At 42.2% G+C, this 17665-nt stretch overlaps 2 protein-coding genes across 4 annotated transcripts in view; one reads left to right on the forward strand and one right to left on the reverse strand.

Annotated features, from left to right (window-relative positions):
- Positions 1–17665, forward strand: part of PARP8 (poly(ADP-ribose) polymerase family member 8) — a 132734-nt gene that overhangs the window by 77372 nt on the left and 37697 nt on the right. Inside the window, exons 11-15 of one of the 2 annotated variants that reach the window (XM_015653428.1) lie at positions 1229–1354; positions 1889–1993; positions 3553–4117; positions 6461–6514; positions 6615–6710. In XM_015653428.1, coding sequence (XP_015508914.1) covers positions 1229–1354; positions 1889–1993; positions 3553–4117; positions 6461–6514; positions 6615–6710 — 946 coding nt within the window. The remainder of the gene's footprint in view (positions 1–1228; positions 1355–1888; positions 1994–3552; positions 4118–6460; positions 6515–6614; positions 6711–17665) is intronic. The other variant, XM_015653429.1, reaches the window with a different exon arrangement.
- On the reverse strand, positions 8285–14211 carry LOC107216366. 2 transcript variants are annotated; one of them, XR_004500440.1, is made up of 3 exons: positions 13755–14211; positions 9812–10020; positions 8285–8761 (listed from the first exon to the last, which is right to left on the reverse strand). XR_004500440.1 is itself a non-coding variant. In XM_033520376.1 (2 exons), exon 1 carries the CDS (start codon positions 12102–12104, stop codon positions 11175–11177), a length of 930 nt encoding a protein of 309 aa, XP_033376267.1. In that variant the 5' UTR covers positions 12105–12147; the 3' UTR covers positions 8285–8761; positions 9812–11174. The 2 variants fall into 2 exon arrangements, 1 of the variants encoding a protein (XP_033376267.1); XM_033520376.1 differs by lacking the exon at positions 13755–14211 and having other exon boundaries at positions 9812–12147.

Genomic DNA, 17665 nt, shown 5'->3' on the forward strand with positions numbered 1-17665 from the left:
AAGTCAGTATTTGCCATTGTAAGTTTGGGTTTAACAGCTATTGATGAGAACCTGATTTGTGTTACTTGCCAGGGTTTCCTTTTCTTTTCACTTTGGTGCCTTTAAGGAGGCCATAAACATTATAAAGACTGTATCCAAGAATGTTCAATTTCATGTTTCTGCTTAGATGGTGAAACCTCTGAAATGGGAGTCTTTCTGAGCTCAAAAAATCTCATGCATACCCTGAGGGGGTTGTGCTTTCATGGTTGTCTCTAGGATATACCACAGTAATTAGGCCATCCACTTTTTGAGGACAGGAGGGAAGAATAGTCAAAAAAATTAGCAGCATGTGGTCATAGTACAACTCATATTAATACAATTTTGTTGAGTCATCTCTTTGCCTATGCTTTTGTACATGTAATTAATTTTTAAGTATATAGGCTTTAGTATCTCACTGTTACAACATTAAGAAACCCCTGACGAAAAAAATCCTGTTTCATGTTTTAAGAAATTCAGTGCAACATTTTCTTACAAATGAAGCAAGTTATTAAAATCTCTATGGTACATGACTTTGAAGAACACACACAAAAAAAAAAAATGCTCCCTCAGAATGAATAGTCTGTTAAAATGTTTTACTATTTCTATATACCTGTCAGTGATTTTTGCATCAGGTAATTACTGAAAGTTCCCATACGAGATTTTCAAGAATGTAGCTGCACAGCTCACAAATGAGCAGGAGTAAAAACAGCTGTGAGCCCAGTGGTCCCTCATGGCTGAGGCAATGGGATATTTCCTTTTTACACCAAATTCAGCTTTGACTTCTATCACTATTAAGTCCCCCACTGCCAGGTTAGAGTCAGAACAAGGTTCTGCTTAGCCATGCAGATGCTGTAGCCTGTGGTCATGTGAGAGGCAGATCCTTGTAGCTGGATTTGATGCCCTTGACTCAGTTTGTCTGTAGATCTCCATGGGAGGTGTAGACTGCATAAGTTTTGCAGTTGCAATGGGTTTTTACACAAACTGTATTTTCATTAAGAGTCCCATGTTAAATTATTTCTATGTGGGAAAAAAAGAAAAAAAAGGGTTTGAGGAGCTGGGGCACCCAATCATTAATCCATATGCACGACAGAAAGCTGCAGAGTGAGAACATTGCATTGTCACCTGCATGGTGACCACTGTGATCATAGTATGAAAATGAGTATGTCCTGGCTGGGATAAGAAAATCTTTCTTTTCTCTCTTAATTTGCAGAATTATGCAGACATTTGTTACACAACAGTGGAAGAACAGTAAAGAAAAATCTAACTGTACGCACAATAAAAAGGTGTCTGACAAAAAGGTGAAATCCCCTCTGCACATCTTTTCTACATTGCGCAGGTAATAGCAAGGAAAATGAGCTATTATCACCCTAAACCGTTCGAAATCCACAGCAGACTTGACAAGGTGAAATCTTGACTTTTCTCCAGAGAGAAAATTTATATCTATTTATATCTTACCTCATGGGTTTCCAGTCCTTGCATTACATGATATCAGGAGTGAGCTAGGTACTGCTGCAGCTTCTAGGATTATTAGAAGCAAGAGCATTTCAGTGCCCTGCTTTCTGAAACAACCTCGATCCATCTAGAACTGGAAATAATTATTTTATTTTAACTTGTGTTTGTATTTTTATTTTATCTTTGGTTGAATATTTTTATTCATCAAGAATAAAAATACAAGTAATTGTTATGTATAGCATATGTTATGTATATTTAAAAAAACTATGTTTGTCCAGCTTGTTTTTATACAGCAGTTTGTATATTTAGTTTTCTAAAAGTGGAATGGTCTTTAATGAAAGACTGAATTTAAAGATGCTGAGCACCCTCCCCTCTCCAGTATTTGACTACATTAATGTTTTCCACTTCTGAAATGCAGGCACAGAATTTCAAAGAGAAAAGACATTAGAAAGCGTAAGAAAGAGTTTATGAATAGTTTGAATGAATTTGAATGTAATACGATTTCTGCCAGTTGCTCATACTCGTAAGTATATGTAGAATCAGGCTCTGATTTTGCCTCTTTTAGGGTTGTAACTGTTTACTCAAGTGTGTTTTCCTGATTATGGAGAGTTGACAGATCACCCCTTCAATTCAGTTACTGAATTTGAATCGAATGCTTCTTTGAATATTCCTTATTTTTCACAAATTTTGCCATTCTAAATTCAGGGTATGAAAAGGAGATAGAATACAGCAATCACTCAGATTGAAAAAGGAGGGAATGTCAAAGATTACAGAAGATTGTCTATTCAAAGGCAGAGGAGGAAAGACAGTGTTTTAAGTAGAAGTCTTACCCATTCCCTACCACTCAACATGCCACTGCCAAGCACAGGCTGTAGCTTGGGGTTTGATTTTATTCAGAAAGGGCATACAAAACCAGCCCATTCTTTTTCCTCTTGGTTCGGGGGTTTAAGTCCAGAGATGGCTCAGCCCAAATGCAGGGAATCTCCCCCAGGGCACCATTCCTGCCTCCCATCTGTAGGAGGGTGATGGTGAGCCAGCTGCTTACAGCGAATCAGCAGCCTCCACGTGCATCCTCCACTGTCAACACTTGCTAACAGGGTGGGGAAACCTGCCAGCCTCTCCCCTGGGGCTTTTACTTTTCTATTTGATGAAAAAAAAAAACCAAAACAAAACCAAAAACAAAAACAAAAAAAAACCCCAAAAATAAAAAACAAGACCAAAACCAAACAAACTAAAAGCCAACAAACAAACAAACAAAAACTCCAAAGATTGGTGTTGCATATAAAACATAGGAAAATGATTCAGCATACCTCTTGCATGTTCTTTGCACAGACAGGCAAATGTGAACCTTACAGAAATGTGACTGTTTGTGTGAACATTGTTTCGTAAAAACCTTTTGTTCTTTACTTTCTGCATTTGTAATTTAGGTCTCTCACATTCTCATTTCTGGTGTTACAGAGCTAGGACTTGTCTATAACACGAAAGAACGGTATAAATTTGTCTTTCTCAAAGTGCCCAGTTTATTATGATGTTCTTAAAATAATGGCCTTTTCATCTGAATTAAATTTGATTTAATGTCTCCAAGTTTCACTGCTCATTCAATCTTCCATTGGATCTGAACATAGAATTTGTTATGCTGTGTCCAGAATACAATAACTTTCATGGGACTGTGTCATGAACATTACATAAAAAAGATAGATTTTGTTAAGGAAAATGTGTTATAAGTGGTAGATTTCATTTCAAAGATAATTTCCTGAATAATTGGCTTGTTTTGAGACAGAGACCTTAACAAAAAGCTGTAAGGTCACAGCTCTAACTTCTGCTTAAGTACTTAAGTACTTAATTGTCTTTTTGATTAATGATCTGTAAATAGGAGTAAGTGGTTTGTTTTGGTATTGGAAGATGTTTATACGCAATTGTTCATGTTTTAAAGGTTTGGGTTGCATTTATCACTAGGGAAATGATGACAATTAAAGATGTGAATTAAAAGTGACAATTAAAAGTGTTTACATCTGTGTGATCTTGCTTGATTTGCCCAAGATTTTGATTATTCTCCAACTTTGCCATCTTCTTTATTCTAAGGTCGCCAAGTTATCCTCCACCTGGCTGTGGTAAAAACAAATCAAAACTGAAGTCAGAACAGGATGGCATCTCCAAGACTCACAAATCACTGAGAAGGACTTGCTCTAGCACAGTGAAGGCGGAGGATGTGTGTGCCACAAAATCTCACAGAACCTTTGGCCGCTCGTTATCGAGTGACCCTAGGGCTGAACAGACAATGGCTCTTAGATCGCACAAACTGCTGAGTCGCGCTTGCTCTGCAGCTGTCAAGCAGGAGGAGTGCATCACTTTAAAGCCCCATAAGGTGTTAAATAGGTCGTGCTCTGGGGATCCTCGATGTGAGCACAACAGCACCTTGAAGCCCCACAAACTTTTAAGCAGATCCTACTCCAGTAACCTTAGAATGGAAGAATTGGATGGATTGAAGAATCACAAGTTGCTCAGCAAGACTTACTCCAATGCCCCTAAATCATCCAAAATGGAGCCTTTCAAGGAGTCCACCATGGCAGAGAGCAGGAGGCTCTCTCTTACCTCAGGGCTTATTGGTATCTTAACACCATCCTCATCATCACCTTCACAAGCTGCTGTGCGTAGTAATTTTTATGTATTATGCTAATTTTCCTCCTATTGTTTTCCAAATGTGCTATTATGCTTTTTGTGCAAAGGGCATTAATGCTTAGGATATATGTGACTATGTTGGATATACTGGAAGACAAGAGCAATGAAGTCAGCTTTTTAAGGAGAATTCAAACAGCTGTGCATATACATATACTTAAGTTATAAAATCAGAATCTGCTGGGGTCAGGACAGAAGTTTTATGTGTTGTGTTGAAATGCAGCTCAATGGACAGCTGCTGATCATGGGAAAAATTCAGTCACCCACTCCTTCCCTGCATACTTCCTGCAGGAAAAAGGGAGAGTGTGCAGTTCTGTGCTGCAAAATTAGATTGGTTGCAGAGAACTTTTCTCATTTCCCTGCTTGCTTTGTGAGGGAAGCCACAGTCCATTAGATGGTTTGACTGCCACATCACCTCTCCTTCTGGTCTTTGCATCTGCCATTATCATCATCATCATGATCTTCACCATCATACAATGAACTCAGTCATGGTTCCACTCACCTGTTACACATTTGTGATTTGTGAAGGGTTAAACCTTCACATATGCCACGTAATATCAGAGGCCAGACAAGGAGCTTGGGTCCATGCTGGCCCTCTCGCTTTCCTCAAAGACATGATCAGTTGGGAAAACAAAGGGTAGCATATACTCTTGCATTTAAGAAAGAGTTCTCAAAATCAATTCTTCTGCCTATGCCTCTTAAAAGATGGCTTTTTTACTTTAGAAGGAAGAGTGGGTTTGTTTGCAGTTTTTCAAGACAACAGCCTGTTTCTAGTGTTTGATCTGGGGAGAAATGTTTAGAAAATAGTTCTCTCCACTCCCTTTGCCTGGTGGTACCTTGGAAGCTGATTCTTCCTTCAGATACCATACATATGTTTAAAGTAGTGCATTCTGAATAATGAAGTTACATTGAGTGCACTATGTTTCATGGCAATTTAGTTTAGTAAGCTTTAAGCTATACTCTTCAGATCTAAAGGCAGGGATAGGCTATCGTAACATCATTTATATATGTATGCTGTGTTATTGATTTATGTGATATGCACAGCAAAATTAATTTGAGCCATCGGACTTTCTACTTGTTGCAGTTTAGAGATGCACTTTTTTCTGATTCAGCAGAGGATATATTAACATAGCAAGACTTTTCTCTCCTGACATTAATAGGAAAAGTCCTTCTGTTTTATATAAGATAATGAAGGTTATGGTTTCATTAATATTCATTTTCATCAATAATGAAACCTATACCTTCATTATCTTATATAAATTTCATTTATATAAGATAATGAAGGTATAGGTTTCATTATTGATGTTATCAGCTGATGGGGAACAAAGGCAAGCCCTGTTTGGCAGCCTATAAAAACTACCCGTAATTTATTGCTTCGATGCACTTACTTTGAGGGAAGATCATCACATACATGGTCAGATGTAGTTTGACTGATGTTAGTGGAAGGGGATCAAGAGCCTGTTTCACATTTTGTATACTGGCACCAGATATATGGGTAGCCTGGGTGCCTAACTGCAATTTGAAGTCAGTGGGATGTAGAAGTGATGAAACAAGATACTGAGTTCTCTTCAAAATACTAGAGTCTCATGTATGCATACAAGTAGGATTGTTGCCCAGAAGAAAACTGAAAAGCAGTTAAGCAATTAAAAAGTAGAGAAATGAAAGGAAATAACACTGTTAAAAAAAACTGCCAAAGCACTATAAATAGAGCTGATCTAACTCTACTTAAAACAAGGTTTGATTGAAAGAGATGTCAATCTGGAGGGAAGTCTGAACCTTACTGACTCTACTAACAGAAGTTATTTCTAATTAATGTTGTGTGCTGAAAGAAAATTCATTTCAATAGTATCTGAGCATAAAGATCTGTCAGCATGGTGTTTGCAGTAGTGACACCTTAGTTCATATAAAATAAGAAGGTTTTCAGCCTTACTGAGAGTTACAGTAGCCTTTAAAGCCTTAATATACAGCCCAAATTTGGCTAGGCAATGTGCAGTGAAAATGTAATGGAAGTTACCAAACATCAGTTTATTTGGATGGAGTGAAGGCACTGGTGTTTTCATTGGAGATTAAAGTTTCTCAGATGGTGAGATACAACCCTTCATCAGATTCAAGAACTAGAAAGAAATACTAGAAACCTACCCCATACTCAGTAAACAGTCAAAGGATTGATTATTCATAGTTTGGGCCACACAAATGAGAGATCTCTTTAGATGCAAACTGTTTACATATTTACACACAAAAACTTACAAATGCTTTACCATTTCCTTATAATTAGTCTGTCAACACTGAAGTTGCCTCAACTTTTTCCTTGCAGCAAAATTATGGTGCAAAATGCGTTCCGGTGCGAGACCGTGGCTTTCTTGTACAGGTAGGATGTCATGTCCTGTTCATTTATGAAACACTATGGAGCATGAGCTGACTGTTAATAATTTTTAAGCAGATACTATTCTCATTTTCATTGTTCTCAGACTATTGAATTTGCTGAGCAGCGGATACCAGTATTGAATGAATACTGTGTAGTTTGTGATGAACCTCATGTGTTCCAGAATGGCCCTATGCTAAGGGTAAGTGGTATGCTGGTAAACAATGCATTTTATAGTGCCTTGAATAGCTGTAGACCATAGAAACCTGTTGGAAGACTGTTGAATAATTTCAGATGGGGTTTCATTCTAATACTCTTTTGAGATGAAAAAATATGAAGCATATTAACTAGATTTTGCTGTAAATTTGGGGGAAAAAAAGTCATACGAAGAAGGGAGAGATAAATTAGGGTTATATCATATCACAGACCATGTAAAAGGGCATGTATTTCACTGAATTCTACTGTGCTGCAGTCACAGTCACATAACACAGAGAAATGTGTTACAGTGCTTTCCCAGTCCTCTGGCATCCTTCTGAAAGCTTAGGGCACCTCATCCCTAAGCTTTTATCAAGCCATGAGCACGGTATTTACATACACTGGTGCTCATACCAGCACTCTGCGAAATTCTTCTGACCTTGTTTTGCTCACAGGCTGCTTGAACGAGCCGTCCTCAAATGTGATAAAAGGCAGTAGAAGGAGATGCTCCGTAAAGTGCCTGATCTAGCAGTAAACCAGTCTAGGGGCACTGTTGTGGCTCAGTGTGCCCGAAGCCTGGCCAGTGAGCTCTTCTTTCATTCCTGTATGACCAGGAACAGAATTTTGCCTGCTGATCATTGTAGCCTCTCTCATGCTGTTGGTGAATGCGTACAGTGGAAAAGAGGAAGACTGGACTTGAGATGCACACTGGTTGGAGTTGCTGCCTCAGTGCAGCTTGGGAAAGAGTGTATTTTGACATGGTGCCAGAGCTGGCTAGCTCTCCCACAGCTCTGTGCTGAGAATGGGACACACCTTGGGAGCGGGCTGACCCAAGGTGCGGCTTAGACAAAATGCTCTACTGCGCTGTTCTAGCGTCAGGTACAGGGTGGAGGCAAGGACAAGGAGAAGGCCTTTTGTATGAGTTCCAAGCAAGGAAGGTTTATTTCCAGGGAGGGTCCAGGGACAAAAGACAACAGATACAAGGATACAGCAACTTATATACAGGGGAGGATCAAGGGGAGGGCACAAAACTTCAAGTAATAAGGGATATCTTGGGGACGAGTACAGGGTAGAGTTACATAATACATAAACCAATGGGGATGACAAGGGGAGGAGAATGGGTCACATGGACCAATGGGACATGGAGGATTAGGGGAATTCCAAAGATATGGTTTGGGTAGGGTGTTGGCCTTAGGGAAGATTAACAACTGAGGTGAGGAGAGACATGGAACATTCAGGAACAAGGTGCAGGTATTAGGGTAGGTTGACAACTAGGATAGGAGGATACAACTTGGACTGAACCATTAACAAAGGGGAAAATAAAAGAAACCATTAAAAGGAAAAACATGGAAATACACCACAACATCTCCCCCTTTTTTTGTTTGTAAAGCAGAGTTGTGGTTTTGACAGATCCATTCCCATTTTGGGTACACGTCTCCCCACCAGGGCTGCTCAGTGAGCACTTCCATTTGATCAACTTCTGCAGCGGGAAAGATGGTACCAAGGACAGTTTTCATTATTATCCTCTTCAGGACAGAGAAGGCAAATAAGGGATATAACAAACAAGACCAACAAAAGAGATGAACACATTACTCGTAGTTTATTGGAAACAGGAACGTAAGTGGATCAACTGGGGGATCAGGTTCTCCTGTTCCTAGGCGCCGGTGGAAGGATGCCACAGCCACATTTTTGATTCAGCTGATCATAACAATGGCTTAAGGATGTAAGGCTTGATCCACTTCTGGAGGACTCACTTCAACCCAGAGGGCATGGATACATAAGTGTACCCATGTCCCCGTGTTACCAACTCATATGGGCCCTCGACTTATCTCTGTTTTTGGAGTCTTTATCAACACTGGTGGGCGTTCTCTTTGCTCTAACTATTCTTGAAATGCCTGACAACAGGCAGATTTAAGTTTTCAAACAGGCAATTCAGGAAATTTCTGGTGAACAATGCTTTGCAGAGCTTTATTTGGGGTGTATCTGTGGTGGCACTGCCCTGCTGCTGCCCCAGGACTTGCTTGAGCGATTGATGGGTTTGCTCAATGATGGCTTGGCCTGTGGGGGAGTAAAGGATGACCATTTTATAATTTACTCCCTATTTCTGTAGGAACTCCCTGAAGGCCTTGGAGGCATATGTAGGACCGTTGTCCATTTTGATTTCTTTAGGGATCCACAGCACAGAGAAGGCCTACACCAGATGTTTTTGTGCATCAGCGGCCTTCTCCCCCGTGTGGGCAGAGGCATAGACTTCTCCAGAGAAAGTACCACTGACCCATGGATCTACTTCAGCCTGCCAAACTGTGGAATGTGTGTCATGTCCATCTGCCACACCTCACAGCTGTTTCAGCCTCTGGGGTTCACCCCTGAACTTAAGGATGGAACAGTGTGCCTTTGGCACCTGGGCACCTGGGACTATGGCCTTGGCTTGGTCCTCCCTCAGATGGAATTGGTGTACCAGGCCAGGCACATTTTGGTGGAATTGCTGATGGCTCAACTTTGCCTGCTGAAAGATATTTGGCAATTTGGTCATCTCAACCAGGGTGGCCAGGGCATCTGCTCTTCTCTTTCCTTCTGCAATGAATCCTGGCAGGTCAGTGTGTGACCTCACCTGCGTGACATAGAATGGCTGCTCTCAGTGGGAGATGAGATAAACTAATTTCAAGAGCAACCTGAAGAGGTCAGGATTTGAGACCTCCTTTAAAACAGCATTCTCTGCTCTAGACACTACCCCTGCCACATAGGCCAAGTCAGTGACTAAGTTGAATGGTTTGGGAAACCTCTCATAGGTCCTGATGACTGCAGCCAACTTAGCAATTTGAGGGGACCTCTGAATTTCCTTAACACCCATCTCCCACTGCTGAATTTGAGGATCACTCCAAGTCATTACTGACTTGCAGCATGTTCCAGATGCATCAGTAAACACCGTCAGAGAAATCTTAAGTGGCTTCTGGCTCTGTTTTCCTTATGAAATCAATTTGAATGCTGAATTAAGTAATTTGTGGGCTGGACTATGGATTGAAATTTGTCCAAGTTAACTATCTAGAGCGAACTGGAGTGTCTCATTCTCCCTGAGCAACTGCTCTAGAACCTCTTTTGTTAACTTACCTGATGACAAAGGAAGTGGCAGATGAAGTCACACCCCACTAATTCAGGCATTCTTGTCCTGGCTTTCCTTAGAATTGAGCCATCAGCTCTTGTGGCTTTGTGATGCTTTTGGGCCATTGGTGCCTGAGGAACACCCACTCTCTGACTAGGAGTGGATCCCTGTGACCTTTGTCCCATTGGAAGATTAGGCCATGGAAGTATGGCAATCCCTAGAATGATAAAATTGAAGGGGAGGTTCAGCAGGCAGCAGTGGGCTTGCTTTGATGACATTGCCTCCTGTGCTTTGGTCTCCAAAGCCAGTTTAGCCTCTTGGGTCAGAACCCTAGGAGAACTCAGCTCCTCTCCCACTTGCAATAAATTAAAAAGGGGGGCTAGGTCTTTGGTGTTTATACCTAGTCAGGGTCTGACCCAGTTAAGAGACCGACACAGCTGGTGTAGATCTGCTAAAGTCTTTGGGTTGTCATTAATAGCCGATTTTGCGGAATATTGGTCTGCTTGTTATTTCTAGCCTCAGATACCTCCAAGGGGGCACCTTTTGAACCTTTTCCTTCTGGTGTTAAAACCTTACTGAAGTCAAAACATTGACAACTAGGTCGAGCATGTTGGTAAGTAGATCATTATTGAGGGTGCACACCAAGACATCATCCATATATTGGAGGATGATGGCCTCCCCCTCTTTGGGATGCACTGGGGACGGCAATGAAACTACATCCATTGGTAAACATCAGGGCTGTTCTTTGTGTCTTTAGACAGTACTTGTCAATACTTAAGGCTTCTTGGTTGATTAAGGCAACGGAGAAGGCAAACAGTGGCACATCAGCAGGGTCGAGAGGAATCTGGAAAAAGCAATCCTCTATGTCTGTAACTGCGAAATCCCAATTTTGAGAGAGCAGCAAAGGGGAAGGCAGCCCTGGCTGGAGTAATTCCATGTCTACAAAGACTTTATTGATCTGAGATCATGGAGGATCCACGACTTGTCCTTCACCAGCTTCTGGATGATAGATACCAGAGAATTCCAAGGTCTAGCTGTAGGCACAATGTTACCTTTGGCTAATTGCTCCTCCATGAGCTCATTATGCTCCCTTGATTTTTCTTTGTTTAGTGGCTACTGAGGTACCCATACTGGATGATCCGTTGTCCAATTTAGTTTCCGGGGCAGGTACTCCTCAGTGGCCTCTACAAAAAATCCCGAGGGGTTTTCATGATCTAAATTGTAATCCCCCCAATGAGACATGGTATCTCTCCCCCACAGGGGAACCTTATAATCTGAACCAAATGGCCATGTATTTGCCAATTGTCCATCTGGCCCCTTAATTTTTATGATGCTCTTTGATTGTTTTTCCAGTTGTATGTCCCCAGTGTCCTAGATGCTACTGGCAACAGGTTGCAATTCCCAATGTGATAGCCATTTACTGGAAGGTATGATTGTCACATCTTCCCCCATGCCCAGCAGTCTGTTGAGGTGATGGTAATCCTCACCTTGGTAGAGCCCACACCCCATCATTGTCTTTTTTTGGCCCATTAGCTCTGCCCAGTAGACACAAGGTGCTGCATCATCTACAGGACGTTTGTCTGGCAGAGGTATGGCTTGGGCGATGATGTGGCCCTTTGCGATGAAATAGGGTGGGTGGATGTAGTGTGCCATGAGAGTGAATCCTTCCAGCCCTAGTGTTATCATAGCTGGAGCGACCTCAGTCTCAGGGGGCATGTACTTAGTGTCCCTGATAACGATGTACTTACAGTCAAGTCTGGCAAGCAAGTCCAAATCCCATGGGTCAAGTGACACTACCTGCCAATGCCTGGTCTCAAAGTTGATCGGCTTGGTGGTACATAGTGTGAATGGTGCATGTGCCTTCCAAAGCCCCTCTGGGTCTCGGTGATGATCTGCCTCATTTTTATCATCATGTGAGGCAGTCAGGTTCCGCAGTCCTCCTTTGGTTTTTGTGAGGCTGTTTCCCCTTTCCCCCTGTAAGTTCATTTGAAAGTTCCCTAGGGGTTGCCTTCTTGGGCAACCCCGAGCTATGTGTCCCTCCTCCCCACAGATCCAGCACTGCAGTGGTCCTGGTGGTCTTATGGCGGGTGCTGCTGTTGGTGTTTCCTCAAAGCCTCTCTGTTGTGGCTCCAGGATGGCAGCTCTCTTGGTGCATGCCTTTATCATTAGATCAAGAGTTGGTGGTGGCTGGAACAGCAGGGCCTGGATAATCCTCCTGCAAGTCTTGATGGCATTGGCCCAAGCTACATCCGCCATAATTTGATCTTGCAGTTGCTGACTCTCCACCTGACCTTCCACCATCACCCAGAGCCTGTCTACAAAATCTAGAAAGGCTTCATTTGGGGATTGTTTAATATCAACATAATTTTGTCTGGGGGCCTTAGTTGGCAATAAAACAAAAGCCTTCTCAGCAGTTCTTTTTATATGATCTAATACAAGCCACAGGATTTTTTCTGCCTGTTTGTGGGCCTGTTCCCATTCCTCCTCATCACTGAGGTGGTCCATTGAAATATTATCTGCATCAATCGCGCAGTCCTGGCTCTGTAATAGCTCAGGAAGGACCTTCTGCAATAGCCTCTTCCATGTCCTTTCCCACAACAGATCTTCTGATGGGGAAAGGAGGCATGAAAATAAATCACGGAGGTCAGCAGGAACTAGCATGTTTGAGGGAAAAGTGGCCTTTAAAAGACCCCTAAAATACTTACTTTTTCTCCCTAACTCTTGCTGTGCTTTACAGAGCTCTTTTTTATTTTGATAATCAAAAGGCTGCCAATTGCGGCTGCCTTGCACCCTGCTGCGTTTTTCAGGTGCAGCAAAAGGAATGGCCTCCTATTCCAGGCTCCAGTTCCCTGGCCTGTCACTCCCACTCCCAATGTCATGGGAACCAGAAGTTGGAAGAGGGACTGAGCTGCATTAAAAGGAGGAGGGATCAGGGGCAGGGCAACAACCAGAAGGGAAAGTACTAACTTTCATGGGAATTGGGGATGGAGCTGGAGGAAAGGGAGGAGTACCCACGGAAAGTGTGGAGTCAGGGGACAGGAAGGGGTTGGGACAGGAATAGGAAGGAGGAATGGGGAGAAAAGGGTTGTGCGAAGAAGGAGCACAAGGGAGGGGCCAAGCCATGTGGCCACCGCCATCTTGTGCCTCCTGGGAACCATTTTGTGGAGCAGAGACCGTTCTAGGGCTGACTGGGGAGTTCGGGGTACGGAGAATTTGAGAGCAAACAGGAGATTCCAGAATATTAACTTGAATTTGAACAGAACAACTTAAAACTAGAGAAGAAGGGTTGAGGGAAGGGTCCCTAACAGCACAGCCCTCACTATCGGGGCAAGGGTACCAAGGAGGCCACGGGAAGCCAGCGAGTCAGTAGCTTTCCTGCACTTCATGGTGGGCTGCTCCACACAGACAATCTGGTGTAGGGGACAAGGGTTTAGATTAGAGGAACAGAGAAACCGGGGAGGTTTGTTCAGGCTGTTCCTCCACTTTCCTGTCTTCTGAAACAGCCAACCAAATTATCACAAATAATGAAAAGTATCTGTCAACAGAGGCGTCTACCTTGCCACCCAGTTCTTTAAATTTCCTCCCCACTGAATCGCGAAAGGGGACAGTGGGCACATCTCTGGGAGACAGCCTTGGGAAGTGGAGAAAAAGCCACTGAACAAACTGTTTAACCAACCCTCTTGAAAACTTTTTCTTCCCACCCTCAAGGATACCCACAATTTGGAAACAAATCCCCCTCTGCTGTGCTGATCATCTTGCACCCATCCTAACACTAGGCAGTACCAAAACCTGAATCAGCAGAGCAGAATCAGCCCTCCCCCACAGCAAAAGGAAAACTTAGAAATCTTAAAATACAGGTCCATGGACCAATCCAGGAGACAGGTGCTCCCCACAGCCAACCCTTTCCCTCTAACCAATAACTACCCTCAGCCCAGCCTGAGAGATACTTACCTGTGCCAGGTCTGGTGGATGGGCGCTGCAGGAAAGGTCCTCCACACAGGAGAGATCCTCCAGATGCAGGAGGACTTCCTCTCCCCCTCTGGGAGTGCAACCACGCAGAAACTGGTCTTCTGCAACCAGAGGCAGCTGATGGCCCGAACTTCTAAGCTCTTCACAGCCTCAGTCCATCCACAGGGTCCTCATGCGAGGGGGTTACACGCTCGGAGGACTCCACTGCAAATGCAGTGCCAGAGTCCCAAGCTAGCCCGCTACCACCACAGCACCACACTGAGAGTGGGATGCACTCCAGGAGCAGGATGACCTGGAGTGTAGCTTAGAGCTATTGCTCTATGGTATGTTATAGCTGTCAGTGCTGAGTGTGGAGGCAAGGATTGAGGAGAAGACCTCTTGTATGGACTCCAGGAACAGGTTTTTTGTCTGAAGAGGTCAGGGACCAAGACCAGAAAACAAACCTGTGCAAGGGATTTTATATGGGGGAGGTCCAGAGGATGGTTACAATCTCTTGGCAAATCAGGGAAAACTAGGGGAGGTACAGAACGTGGGATTTACAAGGTTCCAACAAATGGGGAAACACAGGGAGGGGACACAAACTGACCAGCAGGTGAACAATCCACTGGGGTGTTGTGGTTTAGGGGAATTCCAAAGGGGAGGTCCAAGCCAGGGGTTGGCACAAGGGAGGATTGACAGGGAACTCACTGGAACAGGGGCAGGGATCAGGGTGGATTGAAACTGAAGGGGGAAGGCACAACACAGGATGGACATGCCATGGGAAGGGACAGAGAACATTCTGGGTGAGGAGGCAGGGCTGTAACAGGGATTATTGCCAGGCGACTGGGGAGGTACAACTTGGGGCAAATCAACTGCACTGAGGGGTGACAGACCATACCAACTGAAGGGAACATAATATTTACAACATAAAGAACACATATGCACGGCAACATATATTAACAGAGTACAATTCTTAGCTTTAGGACTGGTCTTGCACTTTAGAATCCTCTTGTTACACCTGCCCTTCATCCACTAATGAAACATGAGTAACCTTAAAAGATGAAAGCCATGGAAGCTAACTCCAGTGAATTAGTTTTAGTTTATCAGTGGATGGCCTGATACCACACAATTTCTCCACAGTGTGTCCAGCAGCTGTGCATATGCTGAAGCAGATCTTGTCCATGGTAGTTCCATGGAACTAAATTCGGGAGCATTATTGTTCTACTTGGTAGCAGCAGTCACAGTGCCATTCCCCATGACACTGACTGGCACCAGGGTCAGGCATTCACCTGCATGAGGGGTGTGCAGATGGGCGGGCTTCTGGTAGGATTTGAAAAAGCACATATATTTATTCCCGGTTAACACTCTTTTAAGTCATGGTTAAACACCTGTTGTTTTGGATGTCTAATCAATGTTATTTTTGCCTCTTCAAGCTCTTATCTATCTTTTAAAAGCAAGGTTTTCTGTCACATTAATCAGTAGCCAAAACGGATTAGAAGCCTGTAAAAAAGGCATCAGTTCCTCCAAAACATCATGTTTGTCTTTGAATGTACTGCTATGTATATTGCATGTGCCAGAAAGAGATGACAAAATCAGTAACGCTTGAGGAGTGATTAAAGTTTGAAAAACATAATTATTTAAGTTATTGGAGTTTATCTATTATCTATAGGTCAAAGCAAACAGTAGGATTTATTATATTTTAAAAAATGGTAACTTATCTGCTCCAAATGAAAAAAATCTTTATTCCTTCTTTCCCACCATAAAGATTAAAATCTCTCAGAATTAGTATTTTGTATTTTCAATTTAAAGATGGGTCATTTTATAGCTATCTGTTTAAGAGTTTGTCAGCATTTCACAGCATAAGAAGCTGCAACCATATTTGCCCCTGAACATATATATATTCATCAGTGACTTTGAAGTAGCATAACCTGACAAGCTTGGCAAAAAAATGAAGGAGTGTCATTATATAACCTAGGAAAAATTAGATACCAGGAAGAAATCCAGCATGCTCTGTGTATGCTTGAATGACTCAATGAGCAATATAGTGCCATTAATGAGTTTGCATTTCTGTAGAAGGTGCGAAAGGATCTCAGTTTGAATTGAGCATTAGCTTGCTCTGGAATGTGTTAAGAAAATTTATGCTTCATTCTACTGAGAGTTCTGGCCAGGGGCAGCTTATAGTAGTCAATTTGTCAGGTTTATTTGCATGCTTCAGCTGCACATATGCATACACATACATGCATATGTATATATGTGTGTGTATGTATATAATGTGTGTGAAGAGAAAGAGTGTTTTCCCTTTAGTGCCACTGCAGGACTAGACTTGAGAAATTGAGCATTTTTGTTAGAAAGATGCAGCAAGCTTTCATTTAAGGCAAAGCTACCTGCATTGTAGCCTTATAGAGGATCCCTGGCCTTTGTAAAGAGTTTTCTCTCTAGGTACCACGGTAAGCTCACCAGGTTTCATAACGGTGGGTACCTTGCCATGGTGTGCTTAGCAAGAGTGTCCAGATCTTGTTTTCTACAGATGCTTGCATCCCACAGGCATTACATGCATAGGCTCTCTCTGTAGCAGGTTGTGTCACAAGAGGTGCCACAGACTAAATAGCTCGAGGTCATTCACCAGTTTCTCCCTTTAAAGTTTAGTTCCTCCACACAGATGCACACAGGTTCATGTCTGGGTGTGGGAACTCTTAATGGTGAGTTTCCATTCTATATTTTGGACCTTTTTTTCAACAACAAAGAAGACCTATGAATTTATAAAAGCATAATAAAGTTATTGCTTGAAAAGTCACTTTAATATGTTTATTGGTTTGATTTTCTGATCTTTTATGGAGTTTTATGCAGTTATAAATCTGATTCTCTAATCCTCCCTTATGTCAGCCTGGCTCCTTTCCTGAACTATAGTGTAGCTTATTAATTGTCTTAAATGCAGTTAAAAAATTCAACAATTGCCATCACAAAACAATTACAGTCCTTTAATACTGTGAAGTGCTACACCTACTTACAAACTCTTATGCTGTACATAGTTTTTCATGCTGGTTTTTACTGACTTGAAAAATTCAGATGTCTCATTCCTCACAACAGCTGAAGAAACCATGTGAAACTGAGAGGTAAAGCTTTTTCTTTCTGAAGGCTATAATTTTATCTGAGTTATAAAGTATCTTTAAATCAATCTCAGCAAGCTTTCTTCTCAGTATTATGTTTCATTTTCCTAAATATTTTTTTTTTCTGGGGGAGTAGTCTGGCTTTAATATCTATTTCAATTTAAGTTATTTTTTAAAAATACTGACATATTTTTTTCCCATAAGATAACAACCACTTGATGACATCAAGATGTCTCATTTTGTATGGCTTAATTTAGGCAGTAGATCCACATGGTAGACATATCACTGTATTGAAGATTCTGTTGCAGAACAGCTGCATGACATGATTACGTGTTTGGATTGATGATTTTACAGTGGACATCTGTCTTGCTCCAGAGCCCTCAGTAATTGTCTGATCATGCAAATATTCCTTGCTGATTCAGGGATCCCATTGCACTTTGAAATCTTTGGGTGTTCTTAGACCTTCTTGGTCCTTTAGTGAGGATAACGGGCTGCTTTATTGGCTTACTGAAGATGGATAAGTAAAAAATTCTTATATTTCTCTTAGGAATTTCTTTATAGAGCAAAGTGAGTATCCTTGAGAATAAGTTTTCTTTTGAGCTCCAAAATTCCCTGAAATACAGAAGGTAAATACTCAGTTTCTCTGTGTACTCCACAAATTTGTGTGTGTAGAAAACAAAACAGATTAGGTAGATGGGATGACCTTAGAACATGTCCAAACATAATGCCCTCACAAGGAGCTGCACCTGTGAAAGAGAAGAACAAAGGTTCTCTTGAATAGAAGGAGTCTTGGAAAAGTACTGTAAC

The sequence above is a fragment of the Parus major genome, chromosome Z (genome assembly GCF_001522545.3).
Source record: "Parus major isolate Abel chromosome Z, Parus_major1.1, whole genome shotgun sequence".
In the NCBI taxonomy this organism is placed as follows: Eukaryota; Metazoa; Chordata; class Aves; order Passeriformes; family Paridae; genus Parus; species Parus major.

Bases quoted from the DNA above. Each gene is read 5' to 3' on its own strand.
- LOC107216366 (XM_033520376.1), bottom strand. From the start codon at position 12,104: ATGGTGGAAGGTCAGGTGGAGAGTCAGCAACTGCAAGATCAAATTATG.